Genomic DNA, 16,991 nt, shown 5'->3' with positions numbered 1-16,991 from the left:
GTTTGTTAGTAATTTGCAACCTACAAGCGCAAATGCAAGGCAAATACCATAATGAAAGAATTGATAAACGAACGTGGAAGTAAGAAAGTGATAATCGATTCTGAAAAAAAAAAAGATAATAGAACAAATCATTTAAGAACTGTTAAAACAAAGTTTAAAATTATTTAAGAAACAAGAATGCATGGAAAATATAACTGTTCGAGACCTTATGAGTATTTAAACCATATGTGTATGGTCATGACCATGTGCGTTTTCTCATATGGTGCGACCATACGTAATAATCTCAATATTTCATTAATCATGTAACAATGCTCACCATATGATTGATTGAGGCACAATCGTATTTTTAGAAAGTATTTATTCGTCTATTACCCGGATCATACGCATGTGGTCGGACGATATAAGTATATACTCATATGGGTATGACGATATGCGTTTGGTTGAAAAACTATAATGGTCCGGCAAATAACAAAAAATAAATGCTCTTATATTGCATGTCTATAAGGTGTAATACGAAAAAGACTCGAACACAATATTCCCTTGAAAACGACAGTTACAGGAAATAAATTCTACATTTCGTTGCAGTAAAATCAATTCTGAGTCATAAACATCTATCTTGAGAGTTTCATAGCCCAATTTTTGTTCATGTTGTGTTTCTATAGAATATTTCGGAACCATGAGGTTACATGGTTACTAAAGCTTGTACACAGGGAAAAAAGGGTGAACATTTGATTGGTTAACTTCCAGAGACGGGTTTGTTTTTATCTCACATGTGCATGCAATGAAATGTTATGTGAAATTTTGTCTGTAGCACTTGACAGGATACAACGTTACTCGTGTCAAGTATTTCTTTATTTAAAGCAAAGATAAATTCTGCTCCATTTCTAGAAAAATGCAAATTTAACACAGACTAATAGGAGAAAAACAACAGTGTTATTACACCTATCATTTCAAGTTTTTTGCACGTGCTCCAGGATTTAGTGTTGATGTTATAGAGGCTGACACCATTATTTTCCAAGAAATGGACATTTTTGTTTACTTTCGACAAATTAAAATACACCTTAAAGTCATATGAAACGAGTGACTGGTGAAAAATAATGGTTAATCCAATTCTTGAATTAATACATGTATTTATCATAAACTAAGTCTTATGTGTACAATTTTATCATTTTTCGTGCATCCGTATCGTATAAACATTAAAAAATATTTCATTCGGTCGGTGTTGATATGAAAATATGGCAGCTAAATAATTGTCGTGTTTTGAAGCCGAAGTTTACCGAGTGTCACCTTTATAAACAATCAACAAAGAATTAAGCATGGATATTGACGTAAGCACATGTATAACATGTACAATACGATATAGTTTATTTCGATGACGGAGCGATGTTTACGTTTTTTGACTCTCTCTGCCAATTTGGTTTTCCCCTTTGCACTTGCCAAGCCAACAATTAAAAAAAGTTACTGCCTTCTAAATTTAGACAAATTGAAGAATTTTATTCAAAAAAACTATATAAACATAAGTTATCTAATAAAAGCTAGCCATTTAGATATAAATAATTTTATTTGAAGTTTCATATAACTTTAAATATAAAAAAAACACTTATCTTCAGATTATTACATTTTAAGAATTTTATTTCATTTTGTTATGGTTTTCTTGGATGTAGAATCATTGATAAAATGAAATGGCACAACTAAAATACATTTCCAGGTATTTAACACTCTAGGTAATTAAACTAATAAAGGTGTGGTCGATTATAACTCATACCTGAAACAATTAATGATTCTATAGTTCAAACCGTTCTAAATAAATTATTCTTTATCGAAAAAATTCAAACAAGATAAATGTGTTCTATTCTTAACCCGACCTTTTTCCCTTTGCTCATAACAACGAACAACGAAAAAAAAATGTTATGCATATTTTAGAAAAATCTACAACTTACAACCAAACTAAAAATACTTTTCATTTTTTCATATTTTCAGAAAGGATGCAAAATTTAAAAAGAAACCGCGTGATTAAAACATTTCAGAATTCGTTTTTGTTTTCTAACTTAACTCGAAAACCAATTTTTGATTTCATTTAAACATTTCAAGATTAACGCCGTCAATTTCAATGCCGATATAATTGTTTTACTTGCCATTAGACACATAACAACAGTGAAGGAAATCGAAAATGCTATCTGATTATGTTTAAAATTTAGTAAAACGCCTCTCTATATTTAACAGAAGCCTTATTCAAACGTTATCTATACTCCAATAAAACGACTTCTCCTGTACAAAATCAAAATACAACACATTTAAATTTCAAGGAATTCATATCTTAAACGGTAAAATGAAAAGCAAATCTCAAGTGAAATATATTTTTCTCTACTGTCATATTGAATAAAGATAATGTGTTCAATACTATAAAGGAATTCAAAAGAGTTATCGCATCTGAAACTTTGTAGATGCACAGAAAAGGAAGGGCATTCAATGGAAAATAGTGTATCTTTTTCCCCTCGGATACCGTATCCGTGACAGAAATTTAGCAAATATTTGCATCGGAAAACGAATTTGTGGATAATATTGTTGAATGTTTGAGAAATCGATACACTATATTATACAATTGAATAACGGCTTCCAAATTATTAAAAAGTAGATTTTTGGTGTTCATTGTATAACTGCGATCACAATTAAACCAAAAAATCCAGTATCAGCCGTTTATGTAAGTTTTTAAACTAATTCAGTATCGCGTTACGTCCTTTAGAATTATTTCCATGGGTAATAACTTTTTAAGAAAGAGCCCATGGCAATATCTGGGCGAAATGTCCGGATGAATGTAAATGAACTATAGCAAAAAACTCTCCATTCCCGAAATATAATTCAGAGTTTGTAAAAAAATGTAAGTCACATGTGTATTTTGATCTTTATCAACCTACCATTTGACGAAGCTTGGCAATACCAACACGAAAGTTAATCTGTTAATTTGCAGTTAATGTTTTCATTGAAATGTTTGTCCATTATATGATTTTTTTTATAATTATATGTCATAAATGTTTAAACAAACTCGAACAAAAGGACGCAGTGAAGTGTAAATACATGCATTGCAATAATTTCCGTAACATGATAATTTATAGAAGCACGGAAAAGCGTATATTATGTCCGTATGTATACTATGCTATTTGTATTATCAACTACAAAAACTGTTTTCTGTTGACGCCTTGGTTAAATTTAGTCGTATATATGTTTGTTTAAAGGATTAAGTCTATTCTGTTTGTGTGTCTTAGATCTATGTTTACACAGGTGTGGCTGCTAGATCCTAACTACTGCCATGTTAAACAATTTTGTCCATTTGAATTGCTTACCCAATTTTGTTTATATAATTAAACTATACAGAATTGGCATATAAGTCGGAAGATTAGCTAGCTATAAAATGTGGTGTTAAATCTTTTTTGTGGCGATATCTCAGAGATACCGTGAGGTTGTGATAATCGTAAACAAAACGTAAGTATACGTATCAACTCGTAAAGTAATCATAATAAAGTGCTCGTTATAACTCGTTACAATTCTTAAAGCCATCGTTATTCCACCCGAATGGAACTTAAACAACACGTAATTGCTCTTAAACATCAGTACATAATCCGTATTAAGTTTAATGGTGATTACATGTTGATGCGAGATATGTATGCGTTTAAAGTGTTTGTGTGAAACAACGAGTTGTGGCGAGTTATTTACGGATGCTTGCGGTTTACTACAAGTTTACGATCCGTAAGTTTTCGTAAGAAATAGTCCGTGTATGTATAAGTTGCATACAATTAAGTCCGAAATGCTCATTTGATCTTTACATTATCTAAATAAATCTGAACAATAAGCTATTTTGTCACTTCAGTCTTTCTGTCAACTTTCTAACTTATCCTATACGCAAGTCAGTATTATTCAGACAATTCGCTTACACTCAACGCTGTTCATTCGCTTTCAGGAAATTCAGTATAATGTTGAAAGATCAATCAAGACTCCTAACAGATTTATACATAACCCTGAAAAGATATAAAATCGTAATTGTCTGAACAGTACTGAATTAACCGGTGTGGAGTAGTATGAAAATTTTCTCAAAGACGGATATCACTAAATAATTAAATTATCAGTCTTTGAAGCATGTCGAGTGCTGTTCTGATCAACATGTCGGTTTCAGATAATTACTGGTTAAATAGGGATTATAAGGAAAGCTACGAAAAATTCCCTATTTCTTAAAGACGAAGCAGAAACATTGCTTTAAAGACATTTAAAGGTATAATAGCCTCGTCAGTGTCAATAATTTGAACACTTGTTAAAATAATTTATACCGAAGATGGCTAGTTCTTCAGACCAAATATTTGTCATCGCGATTATTTAACATAATCATCGTATATCACCAGCTTGTACCATTGCGCTAATCTGTCGACTTTTATATATATAATATAAATAATATATATATGAATACATATTTTTAAGGGCGACCAAAAATTAAAACGAAACAAACATCTAAAAAAATAATAGAAGGAAAAGATGCAAATCGTCACACTTCAGGACATGGTAGGTTGCAAAACATATTATGAAAGAAATATACTGTACAATATGAAATTTCCGCGAGTGGTTTATATACGCTAATATTGCTATTGAAATACATGCAAACATGTCCCCAATAGTATAACGATTTTCATATCAAGTAAGAAAAAGAAAAACCAAGCAAACACTAATGGAATTGTTTGAACTCCAGAAGAAGTGGGACCTTTTTTTGAACAGGGTAGGCATCTCTTCATAAAATGCATCACTTGCCATGTACATACAAATACAGTCAAATGGCATAGTCGATAGTAGGAAACAATTACAGATTTGAGGTCTATTCGTGTATCTTAAGATTGATTGAAGACTACAAAAACATGTGACGTATTGCTGAGACGCAAACATGTCGTTTTGTAACTAATTTGTGATGGTGACCGTTAAGTTTATGTGATGTAAATTTCATTTTTCTTCCTGTTGGAGCAAGTTTTGTTTTGTTATACGCCATACGATCAGACGGATTTTATGGTATAATTACTAAAGATGGTGTACCAAAGGCATATGTTAACTTAGGTATATTTGGCTAAACTTCGGAATTTTGGAATCTTAATTCTCTTCAACTTTGTTATTAATTTGGCCTTCCAACTATTTTGATTCGATTTTCATTGGTCTTTTATAAACGCAACGCTTGCATAGTGTACCAAATTGTTAGTCTGGTACTGATGAGTTCATTAGTGAAGGGATAATTAAAAAGATTCAGGACATAGTCACATTGGTATTTAACTAAGATACACATTAAAAAAACAACATTTACAAAATTGCTATCTTGCTTTGGACACATTCTTTTCTTTTTCTGTTTTATAAGCTTTTCAATGTTCAATTTCCTACTTGTTTGGACTCAAACGTCACTGAAGAGACGTTTGTGCATTTGTTGCAGATCCATTGGCACTGTAAATGTAAGTTTGATTGAACCGCAGTTATGTAGTGCATCAATGTGTCGTGTTTCTTTCAAGCAAAAATATGAACGGACGATGACCGTCCCCAAGCTGCTTTAAATTTAATGGGTGTTAGAAGCATCTCCGCGAAATAATACGCATGCGCCAAAACATTCAAAAGTGTTTATTGTTTGTTGCGAAATACATCTGATTTTAGTGCATTTAAAAATTTATTTGAATCATGGGAATATATTATCTGCAAGCTTTAGAGCACACTTTTGACGTGAGGAACAATTTTGAGTTTATTTCACGGGACAGATTGAGCATTTGAACATTTCAAGTTTTGATCACCTCAATCCTCAATTGACAGATACATACGTGCAGTCGGTATTAACACCCGTTCATGTGAGTAAAGTGACTACTACAGCAGAAATTCATTCAGAAAAACCTGTAAGTAACTTTAATAGTACGTCTGATTAAACACCATCACGAAATAAAAGATGATTATCAAACGAGTCTGTTGATGGGACATCGAAAAAGTAGAAATTTTTAGTTAATGATGAACATGAAGATATTATATGCTTAACACAGTCTACACAGTGTAAAGATAATTATATGTGTATCAATGAACATACCTCGAGTGAATTTAGTGAATTAAAGTCGCTAGTTGTTGGTTTAATAGGATCTATTAACAGTTTTTGTCAGATGATTACTCAAAGAATCTTTCTTGAGAAAACAATCCCGAATACAATAGCGAAATTGATTGATAGTAATATTTCAATAGAAATGCAAAAAGTAAAACATCAGTTCCAAAAGGAATTAAAAACTGTGTCTGACAAAGTTGAAAATATAGAAAAGACCTATGCAAAGTTGGCGAAACAGCAACCAAATACAGTCGAGGGTATACGGGTTATTGTTAGGAATATGCCCGAGTCAAACGGAGATAATGTGTTAAACAAGGTGAACGCTCTGATTAGAGATAGTCTCCATTTAAGAGACGTTAAAGAGGTATCTGCAGACGTAAGAAGAGTTACAAAGAAGGGAAATACGAAGAAGAAGTTGCAGTTACAAATCGATAAACGACGAAAAAAAGTCATGAATAAAAAGCGCGATTTGAAGGATTCTTGAAACTTTAAAGATATATTCATTGAAAATGATTTGTCGAAGTCGCTACGGATTCTGAATAACAACTTAAAGAATATTGTGAACGCAATTGGTGAAAAAAGACTGAAAATAAAAGAAGGCAGAGTCCGAACTCGAGAGTCAAGATTTCGTGAACCCAGAATCGACAGTAACGCACGTCGTATTGAAAAACAAAAAAAAAAAGGGATCACCTACCAAGGGATCACCTACCAATGGATGAAGAATATGAAAATCGAAATTACAATACACAGGGATATCACAGTGTCCGAGGTGGAAATCGATTAGAGAAACACTACAAAAGTGGGCGTGGCGGTCATTATGTAGAATGCGGATTTTGGAACATTATCGGATGGAACTTTAATGTAAATAGCGACAAGTATTATTGTTGTATTAAGGAACTCAATCTACATATACTTGGTATTGCCGAAACACAACTGATGGGTTCTAATTCTGTAAACGTGAATGGTTACTGCTGGTATGGCCATAACCGAAGGAATATCCATATAAGAGTGCAGTTTAAAGATAAAAGTTGTAATGCCAATATGTTTTACGTTTAATGTCGTCTACCTGCCACCAGAAAACTCAACTAGAGCAGTCAATGTGCACGAATTCATGGAAACATTAATGACACATATATACACAATCGCACTAAGTAATTTGTTCTACCTGTGTGGTGATTTTAACAGCCGTTGTTCTGATTTTTCAGATTCAATCGAAGGAATAGATTGCTTACCAGAGCGTGATATAGTCTATTTGAGATAAACGGATATGGGAACATTTTTTGTGACTTTCTAATTGATGTTAACTGTTGTATACTTAATGGTCGGAAAGCTATCAATTACGACTTTACATTTGTCTTAATACACGGTTCCAGTGTAGTAGACTACTGTATTTTACCATACGAGATGTTGGATTCATTTAACTTCTTAAGCGTAACAAGAGCTACTACTATAATTCAAAGTCTTGGCGAACCCGGTAGATATGATCTTCGTAAAAAAGTTCCTGAACATTCACTATTGACATGGAATATGCTACTACATTTAGCAGTTAAACACCAAGTCAGTAAAAATAATGAAAAAAATCAAAATGCTATGAAAATCAAATATGATACTAAAAGTATACCGGAAGAATTGCTCGTGAAGAGTCTGTTGTAACAGAAATTAATCGTGTGATATTGCAATTAGAACACTTTGAAGATTCACAACAAAATATCGATAAAATGTATGAAAATTTTGTATCTGTATTGAAAACCGAAATGTCCGAAAAGTTACCAAGTAAAGAAATTCGTATCAGTAATGCGTTTCACATTAAAGCTAGAAAATGTAAAAAATCGTGGTAGATTGACGAGCTTACTATGTTGTGGAATGGTGTTTGTAATGCGGAGAAAAATTTGAATAAATGTCGTCTAAGTAGTAAGAAAAGGGAACTTCGTCAAATATTTGTTCAAAAACGAAAACTGTTTGACCGAGGGTCCAAAGATCAAAACGTCAATACTGGCATTCAACACAAAGGAATTTTGACGGAACATTGGCAAGATCAGAGTAGGGATACTATTCCAATGGAAATTAAATTAAATGATGGATCAATTTGTAATGATAAAAATATAGTTAATAATAAATGGAAATGTGATTTTGAGGAAATGTTAAATAAAAATAGCGATACTAGCTATAGTAATGAAATAGAAAATTGTAATAGGGATATTATTTGTGATGAAATTTTAGATGGTGAAATTAACACTAGCAAAGTGTATAATGTATAGTAGTAAAAATATCAAAATGTGGCAAATCGATGGGCGTTGGTGATATTCCAGTTGAATTATATAAAAATCCTACATCATTAAATGCGCTTACCAGTCTTTTAAATATATGTTATAACCCCGGTAAAGTGCCAGCTATGTGGAATAAATGTACCATTACACCAATCCCCAAGTCATCCACGTCAGATCCCAGAGATCCGATGTCCTATTGAGGGATAAGTCTAGCACCAGTGGCATATAAACTATACTGTGGCGTCTGAAATGCTCGTCTGACAGGAAAACTTACCGATCTTGAATTAATCAACGACGAACAGTATGGTTTCTAAAAGACTCGTAGTACCATAGACCATCTATCATCTTTAACTACTATTATTGAATCGAGAAAAGTTTGTAAACTTTCAAATTTCTGTGCATTTAAAGGTTTTAGAAAAAGCACATATCTGGGTTAATCGTAATTTGTTGTTTTGTAAATTAGAATCGTTAGGTTTAGGTACCCAAATGATAAATGCTTTACATTCCTTATATTATAATGTTAAATCTTGTGTCAAGATAAATGGTAATTTGACTGATTAGTTTGGATTAATTTCTGGCCTAAAACAAGCTGTATATTTGCGCCGTTTTTATTTAATATTTTCATAAATAACTTAACTGATAACTTTCAGAGATTAGATATTGGTATAAATGTAAATGGTGAAAAGATTTGTATATTATTAGTATTATTAGCCGAAAATGAAAATGACCTTCAAGGAATATTAGATGTTTTATGTATATGGTTTAATATAAATGACTTAGTTGTAAATATTGACAAGTCAAAAAATGTTTATTTTAGAACACAATCTGTGACAAAAAAAAATTGAATTCATGATGAAAGGAAACCAGTAAGATATTGTATCAAAATATATGTATCTTGGCTTATCAATAAATGAGTTTTTGAATTATAATAAGATAGCGAAAATTGTAGCAAAATAAGCCAGCAGATTATAAGGCTGACATATTTCTAAATGCAAAGCAAATGGTGGTTTTGAGTATTCTACTTTTACTTAGCTTTTCGACACTCTTGTTATGTTTGTTATTGAAAATGTTGCTGCCATATGGGAAGTAAAGAATACTTTGGCATTAATGTAAAAAACAGGGCAATGCGTTATTTAGGAATGTTGGAAAGTACACACATAATTTAGCCCTATATGGTGATATGGGTTGGATGCCATGTATTGTAAAACAGTGGACATGTATTTTTAGAACATATAGTAGATTTAAAAAAATGTGTAATAATAGAATAAATAAAAAAGTTTGTATATGGGCAAATAATATATGTAATAATGAACTGAAAAATTAGAATTTCAGAGTACACTCAAAGGTTAAAAAAGTTGATATGGAACATTTTTGTAAAACTGATTTAATTATTGATAAACATGTTAAAAAAGATATTGAGAATATCTGTTTTACTAGATTTAAAGATAAATGGTATAATGATTTAATGTCAAACGAACGTAGCAAACTACGTACTTACAGACTGTTCATAAATGAATTTAGTGAAGAAAATTATTTATTAAAAGACATACCTGGTAATATAGGAGTGCATTTGCCAAATTTAAAAGTGGTACTGCTCCTTTGAAAATTGAGACTTGAAGATATGAAGGTCTTTTAGTTGAAAACAGAATTTGTTATAACAGCAATTGTAATGAAAGTATTTTAGTTGAAGATGAAAAACATGTATAAATGATTGTCCAGTGTATGTAGATTTGCGTTGTTATTTGTTTTATCAAGCATCTCTATTTAATGTTAATATTTTGCATCTGTCTGATGACGATAAATTATATCTTTATTCACAGGTGAAAATATGTACTTTTATACTGCCAAAATCTGCATATTATTGAAAACAAGATGTATTTTATATTGCTAATTTTAGTGTAAATAGTGTAAATACATTTTAGATAGTCTCTCATAACTCTTCTTAGAATGGCTCTTGTATGTTTCATGATATTGTTTTATTAACTATGTGTATGTTTTATAAAATGAAGAGGTGAGATTTAAATAAGATATTGTCTTGTCTTTTCTATTAATTAAACCTGTTATGTAAACAGACCCAGAACGACTGATGAAGTAATTACAATGAGGTTACCCAAAGTAAAAAAAAATCAAAATAAATCAATGAATGAAGAAATATTTAATATATATATATATACACACACAAAACACAAAAAAAAAACCCCACAATAAATACAAATAAAAAAATAATAAAAAATGACATTACGGGCTACATGCTTAGATTGATATATATTTGAAAAAACAAATAACATACATACATATCTCAACAAAGAAACTGAATTCACATAATTCGAGTATCTATCACTGCAACTGCAATAGACCACAGAGTGTAGATGTATTACTGTGACTTCAAATAAAGTTACGTGCCGCTTAAGTATAATTGTAACAGAAATATTACTCGTAGAGTACTGAATGAAAACTCAAACGATGTGAACTTAATAGCAAAATGCCTAGTTACCCATTGTATTCAGGGCTGACTGAGAACTCAGGTAATTATTTTTTGACAACTAAAGAATGGGTAAAATCCATTCTTACATTGCCCTCATAGCATGGTACCAAACCACAATTAACAATATCGGAGGGGTAGATGGACAGCGGGTCAATAAATGAATATAAAATTTTTCAAAAATAAACATGTATATCCATTTCCCATACAAAATTTCAGCTGCTATTTAAAAACTAACTTTCTGATTACTTTATACGGTGTTGGGGATGAGTGACCTCAAAATTGACAAACCTGATATGTCAGATAAAGTAGACTATCAAAACACTGGAGTTAAACAATTTGCAAACATCAACAAATAAGTCAAGAATAAGAGATAAATTAACAAATGGCAACTGCAAGGAGATTATCACTTACATAATCTTTAATTAATGAACGTAAATACACATTTAATCAGAACTGCGTTCTTTTTTTAATAAAGATGTTATTTGGCTAACTATAATAAAAAACATATGGAAGTTTCAACATCAATATTAAATCTTATGATCTCTCTGAATTTTCGTTTGTATATACTTATGATAGATCGGAAAATTATTGTTGGTCTGGTTTTTTTTTTTTTTTTTTTTTTGCAGAGCAGAAAATAGAATTGGACGAATCTCAAAATACCCCAAGTGACAGTGAGGCGACGATTAAAACAGGTTTGTTTTACTACTATTTCAGAAGACGTATGGAAACAAAATGACAATAACACTAAATGCCTCACATTGTAGAGGCAAAATGAATAGTTCAAACGCTAACATTTATAGATTTGCAAGCAACTACTGATTACCCAATTGTTTTCGAAATGTTAAAACGGTAGGCAATAGCTGGGAATTTTTCCCCCCTCATTTACACGAAACAAAAATGGAAATGTTTATATATTTCCACTTAAATAGATTAATTACAGTAATCCGATGTACAATTAAAAAATAACATATTCTTTCTAACATTACCCCTACTGCCTTCTATCTATAATGTTCGAGTATAATCAACCGAATATAAAAATTTCTATTATCATGGCCGCTTTTGAACATGCAACTTTATTATGTTTTTTAGAGTAAGTGCCAGGGACAGTTTTGTAAATGATCAGTTTCTTTAGGGTCTTTGACGATTAAATTTATCATCAAAAGAAGTATATGACCTAGATGAAATATTTATCCTTGATTTAAGCTTTTTGCATTATCACCGGGGTAAATGTTATATCCGTAACTGCAGTTACGTATATCCAAGGATGGCGGACGATGTATCTGGTCAATATTTCTTTTGTCAATTCTGTAATATTTCTGTATCATTTTTCGGTATTTCGTGTCTGTTTTAACATATTACTTAGTATGAAACTAAAAATACAAAGTTTTTTTTTTATACTTCAACCGCTAAAGTTGACATCAGCCGCCCCAAAAAAACGCGAGGATATGGGTAACTGTATAGACTGATATCCGTAACTGTAATGCACGTTTAGAAAAGTATATCCGTAACTGCTGAGTTTCGTTGTTTGTGCCTCATTTATTATCCTCGAAGATAATAGATCAGACGAACATTTTTTCGAAAATAATACTGTCATAAATTCGTCAAAAGAAAAGAAATTTTCGGAAATTGAAAAAAAATGTATGCCTACAATATTATTACAAAATCAGAAAATGCCACTGTCTATGATGTCTTCACTCTTAATCCATTGTAACAATTACATGTTAATTTCAGTGTCATTTGGTCTCTTGTGGAGAGTTTTCTCATTGGCACTAATACCACATCTTCTTTTTTATATATGTTCAGGACGAGAACAAGTTAAAAATAGATACAATTGGTAGGTCTTACAATAAATGCAGACCGGGATGAAGGTCGGAAAAAATTGGACTGCCCTTGGGGTTATTGAAATTCAGATTCTTGGTACTGACGTTGCTTACCTTCTAAAATGCGTGTTATAATGCTATTTTTATTGGTCTTTGTAAATTGTTAACCTTTACTCTATGTTATTGGTTGGTTGATTTGGGGTAATTTTTGGCGTGGCTCGGTATTTATACATCTTGCCGTTGTGTAATGTTGCTGTGTTCAATTCGTACTCTTACCTTCAATTTTCGCTCATGAACTTTATCTATAACGTGTCTATATGCCATTTTGTTTTTTCTTTGTTGAGAGAGTTTTTAATTTTGTTTTATAGTGATTAAGATTATAAAACAATGTTTACTGTTGTACCCAATTTTTTTTTTTTTTATTTATTTGTTTTTATTTTAAACATATTTTATTAGTTATCACCTATTACATCAACCCTAAATTGCCCAGGAAAGCAACTAAGGGATCGAATTTTTACAGTCTCATTCGTAAAATGAAAAAGCAAATGAGGGAAAAAAAACTCCCTTTATAACTTATTAACATCTATCTATGTACAAATGTTCATGTAATTATCCTCTATCTATATATTTATACATCTCACCATTTCTAATCATTTGAATAAAGTATTCATTCTATCTGTATATATCTTTTTCTCACAAGAGCTGCCTGTATTTATCAATCAGTTTCAGTTTTATAGCACTTCACTCCATTCTTTTGTTATATTAATTTCTATTACATTCAATTTCTGGTCGAGTGATCTTTTGCCACGTGCTACTCGTTAACAATCATTTGAAAGGAAATGTGTAATTCATTCATAAAAGTTTGATTTATTATTTTGTTTCCCAAAATGGATTTATTTCAAAGATATGGTGAGTAAATATTTGCTTATTATACACCATGTCCTTGTTACCAGTACATAATAGACATAATTTACATACACAATAGAAAGTGCATAGTACATAAAGGAAGTTGAGTGCAATGTATATGATAATCTATTCAGTATTGAAGAGACTATTACACTGGCCTGACCACGCAAATATATATAGTTATATACAAAAAGTCTCACACATTATAGAAAAGGCTTAATTTTTCGTATTTGATTTAAGTGATTTGAACAAAAATTGCATTTCATGTTTTATTATATTCAAAATCCTCGATTCAAATATCCCTTTCTTTTGATAAATTACGATGTTTCTAGTTTTCCAAATAACCCATTTCATGATAAGAAGCACCGTATCTATAATTTGAAAATAACAAGTACCTGCATTTATGACACCCAAAACGGTACTCTTTTACGATTTTTGTGATTTTTCGATACTCAATTTTGAACAAAATTCCCATATTTTTTCAAAAATTTTCCGCCAAACGTCTTCCACCAGTTTACAATATATAAAAAGATGAAATAGTGATTCTTTTTCATTACAAAAGTGACACTTTCCGTCTATATGCCATTTTGTTTTTTCTTTGTTGAGTTAGTTTCAAATTTTGTATTATAGTGATTTAGATTATAAAACAAGGTTGACTGTTGTACCCCAAATTTTGACATATTTACCTATCATGTCTGTTTGTTTTGCTCATAAATTTTTGTTGATATAATGAAATTCTGCCATACAAGTTAAAGGTTAAGCTAGCTATAAAACAAGATTTAATCTACCATTTTCCTGATAAGGAAATGCTTGAACCAAGTCAAGAATATGACAGTTGTTATCTATTCGTTTGATGTGTTTGAGATTTAGATTTTGCCATTTGCTAAAGGACTGTCCGTTTTCAATTTTACTTGGTATCTATTCATTTTCTTTTGTTGTTATAAGCGATATGTTTGTCTTGATTGCTACCCATATTTCATCTGCAAAAAGCTGCCCAATTTCCTTCCTCTAGCTCACTGTGCATGTTGCTGACTATATAGAAATACAAAATTGGTAGCCTGATCAATATATTTTCACATACTATTTGTAAAGATTTCCAAGAACAATTCTGATTTCGATTTATTACAATTTTTATAACCGGAGACATTAATTTCATTTAAAACATGAATGCATTGTTTAGAAATAAAATCAGTTACGGATATCAATATTTCTAGTTACGTATACCATTGACAATTTATTTACTTCAGTTACCCATATCATCGCGATATTTTGGACGGCTGTTTTCTCCATTTAGCGGTTGAACTATGAACAAACACTTAGTATTTCAATTTCAAATTTAGAAATATGTTAAAAAAGACACGAAATAACGAAGAATAATCCATAGATATTACAGAATTGACAAAAGAAATATTGACCAATTTCACCATCATTAGATATCCGTAACTGCAGTTACGGATATCACATTTACCCCAGTGATTATGTATTTACTGACTATTACATAATTTAATCTACAAATTTCATGTACAATTGGCAATTCTATAATATAGAACAACAATGAACACCCACAGTCTTTCATGTAATAATTTAAAAGATATTTACTTATAGTATGTTATCACAATCTACACAATCATGCACCAGTAAGCAGAGAAAACAAACACATATGATCGTTAGGAAGACACATTTAATAATGCATGTCAGGCGGTAAAAAATAAAGGGAAATAACCCAAGAATGATCATAATCACATGGAGTAAGGGAGATAATACAAATCAATACATGTAACAATCAATACAATACACTGGCGATGTACAAATAACAAAGGACACATTTCCATTAAAAGTAGATACTATTGATTGATTGATTGTTGGTTGCTTAACGTCCAGTGGCAAATATTTCATGCATATTCAGGACGAGAACAAATTAACAATAAATACAATAGGTAGGTTCTGTAATAGGGGCGTCCGGGATTAAGGTCGGAGAAATTTAGACTACCACGGGAAATGAGGGTATATTGGATAGGGACAGAAATTTAGCCTTGCAACAGGTCACCTACGGACCCCTCAAAGAGTTGTTGCAAGGGTTCTTAACGTGCAAAGAGCGTGGCACTCTCTTTACACGAGGCATCGGATTTAACGTCCCCATTCTGACCGGACGTGGCTGCAAATTTGTACATCCCGCACAGCCAAACGGACGCCCCACTTTAGCACGGGTTTTACTGCCGGTCGGAGGAAGACCAATGGTGACCATACTTCTATTCCCCAGTCACCCTTGGGGGGAAAGTAGATACTAACCTTTGGGAAAAGTCCCGGATAACAAATAAATCAAAACATCATCTAAACCGGGAAAAGAAGAAAGACAAAGACCATAGAGGTAAATTAAATCTTCTCAAATACTCATCATATATTTATCATTTTCACGGTTCATTGCTCAGTGTTAAGTTTTTGTGTTTTGGTCTGTTTTGCTTAAACTATAAGTAATAGGTCAACTATATTTGTTGTATGGCATTAACTGACATGCATGCATCATACCCTGTTCAATTATATAAAGAGTATTTTCCTTAAAGCCCATAAAAGAACAATCATTGTCGCCTTTATAGAAGTATACAAAACCAATATCAAACATAATTGTTATTATCACCACCATGATTTAGTAAATCGGTATCAGAAGCGAGTATCATTATACATTTATGTTTCAATTAGTGCTTAATATCTCTGTGCTCATTTTACCATAAATATTTGATAAAAAAATCATTAACTGAAAAGTTTACCTTTGCTGTTTTGGCTGTTCTATTTTGATATTTACACTGTTGGTGCTTTTGATTATATCAAGAACAATTTTGATATCTCATTAAAATTACAGGACATGAAGTCTACAACTTTGAGGACTACATTGACAAATGAAATTTTAATGTATATCTTCAAATATGTTGAAATCATTCACTAAGTGGTAAAAACATATTTTAATGTTAATTTCATATGACAAGCAGACAAGAACCCTCCGAAAAAATCGGATCTTTATTTGACCTTGAACAATGCCACTGATGGCGAGAGAAAAGAGGGTAAGTGTTCTATTCAAATTATTATAAAGGTCCCGACATTTGTACGCCAAACGTTTCTAAAAGGTCACTATTCATTGTATATTTTGCGAGAAGGCTTTACTTTTTGGAGTTTGCAATCGAAATTTCAGTAAGTGTTACTTTTACAATTTTGCAATATGGCGCTTTTAGAGACAACATATTTTGCACGTAATACAAATACCTAGTCAAGTAACTATAGTTTGATATCAATTTCAAGATGTTCTGTCGAGTTTCCCTATTTATATTTATTGTTCGGCATGGTATTACATCATTGTTTCTGTGTCATATTTATTGATATAACACTGTATAACGTTCACTTATATTTCTAATTCAACTTTTGGTACT

The 16,991-nt window shown here is 31.4% G+C and overlaps 1 protein-coding gene across 1 annotated transcript in view; it reads left to right on the top strand.

The window, feature by feature from the left end:
- LOC127716458 (uncharacterized) overlaps window positions 1-16,991 on the top strand; it is an 88,125-nt gene that overhangs the window by 56,014 nt on the left and 15,120 nt on the right. Inside the window, exons 8-11 of the mRNA XM_052222674.1 lie at window positions 4,468-4,548; window positions 11,473-11,538; window positions 15,851-15,940; window positions 16,557-16,628. Coding sequence (XP_052078634.1) covers window positions 4,468-4,548; window positions 11,473-11,538; window positions 15,851-15,940; window positions 16,557-16,628 — 309 coding nt within the window. The remainder of the gene's footprint in view (window positions 1-4,467; window positions 4,549-11,472; window positions 11,539-15,850; window positions 15,941-16,556; window positions 16,629-16,991) is intronic.

Source organism: Mytilus californianus, unplaced genomic scaffold, assembly GCF_021869535.1.
Source record: "Mytilus californianus isolate M0D057914Y unplaced genomic scaffold, xbMytCali1.0.p SCAF_9, whole genome shotgun sequence".
Lineage (NCBI taxonomy): Eukaryota > Metazoa > Mollusca > Bivalvia > Mytilida > Mytilidae > Mytilus > Mytilus californianus.
The sequence above is the reverse complement of the archived record's forward strand: the minus strand, read 5'-3'. Positions and strand labels throughout refer to the sequence as shown.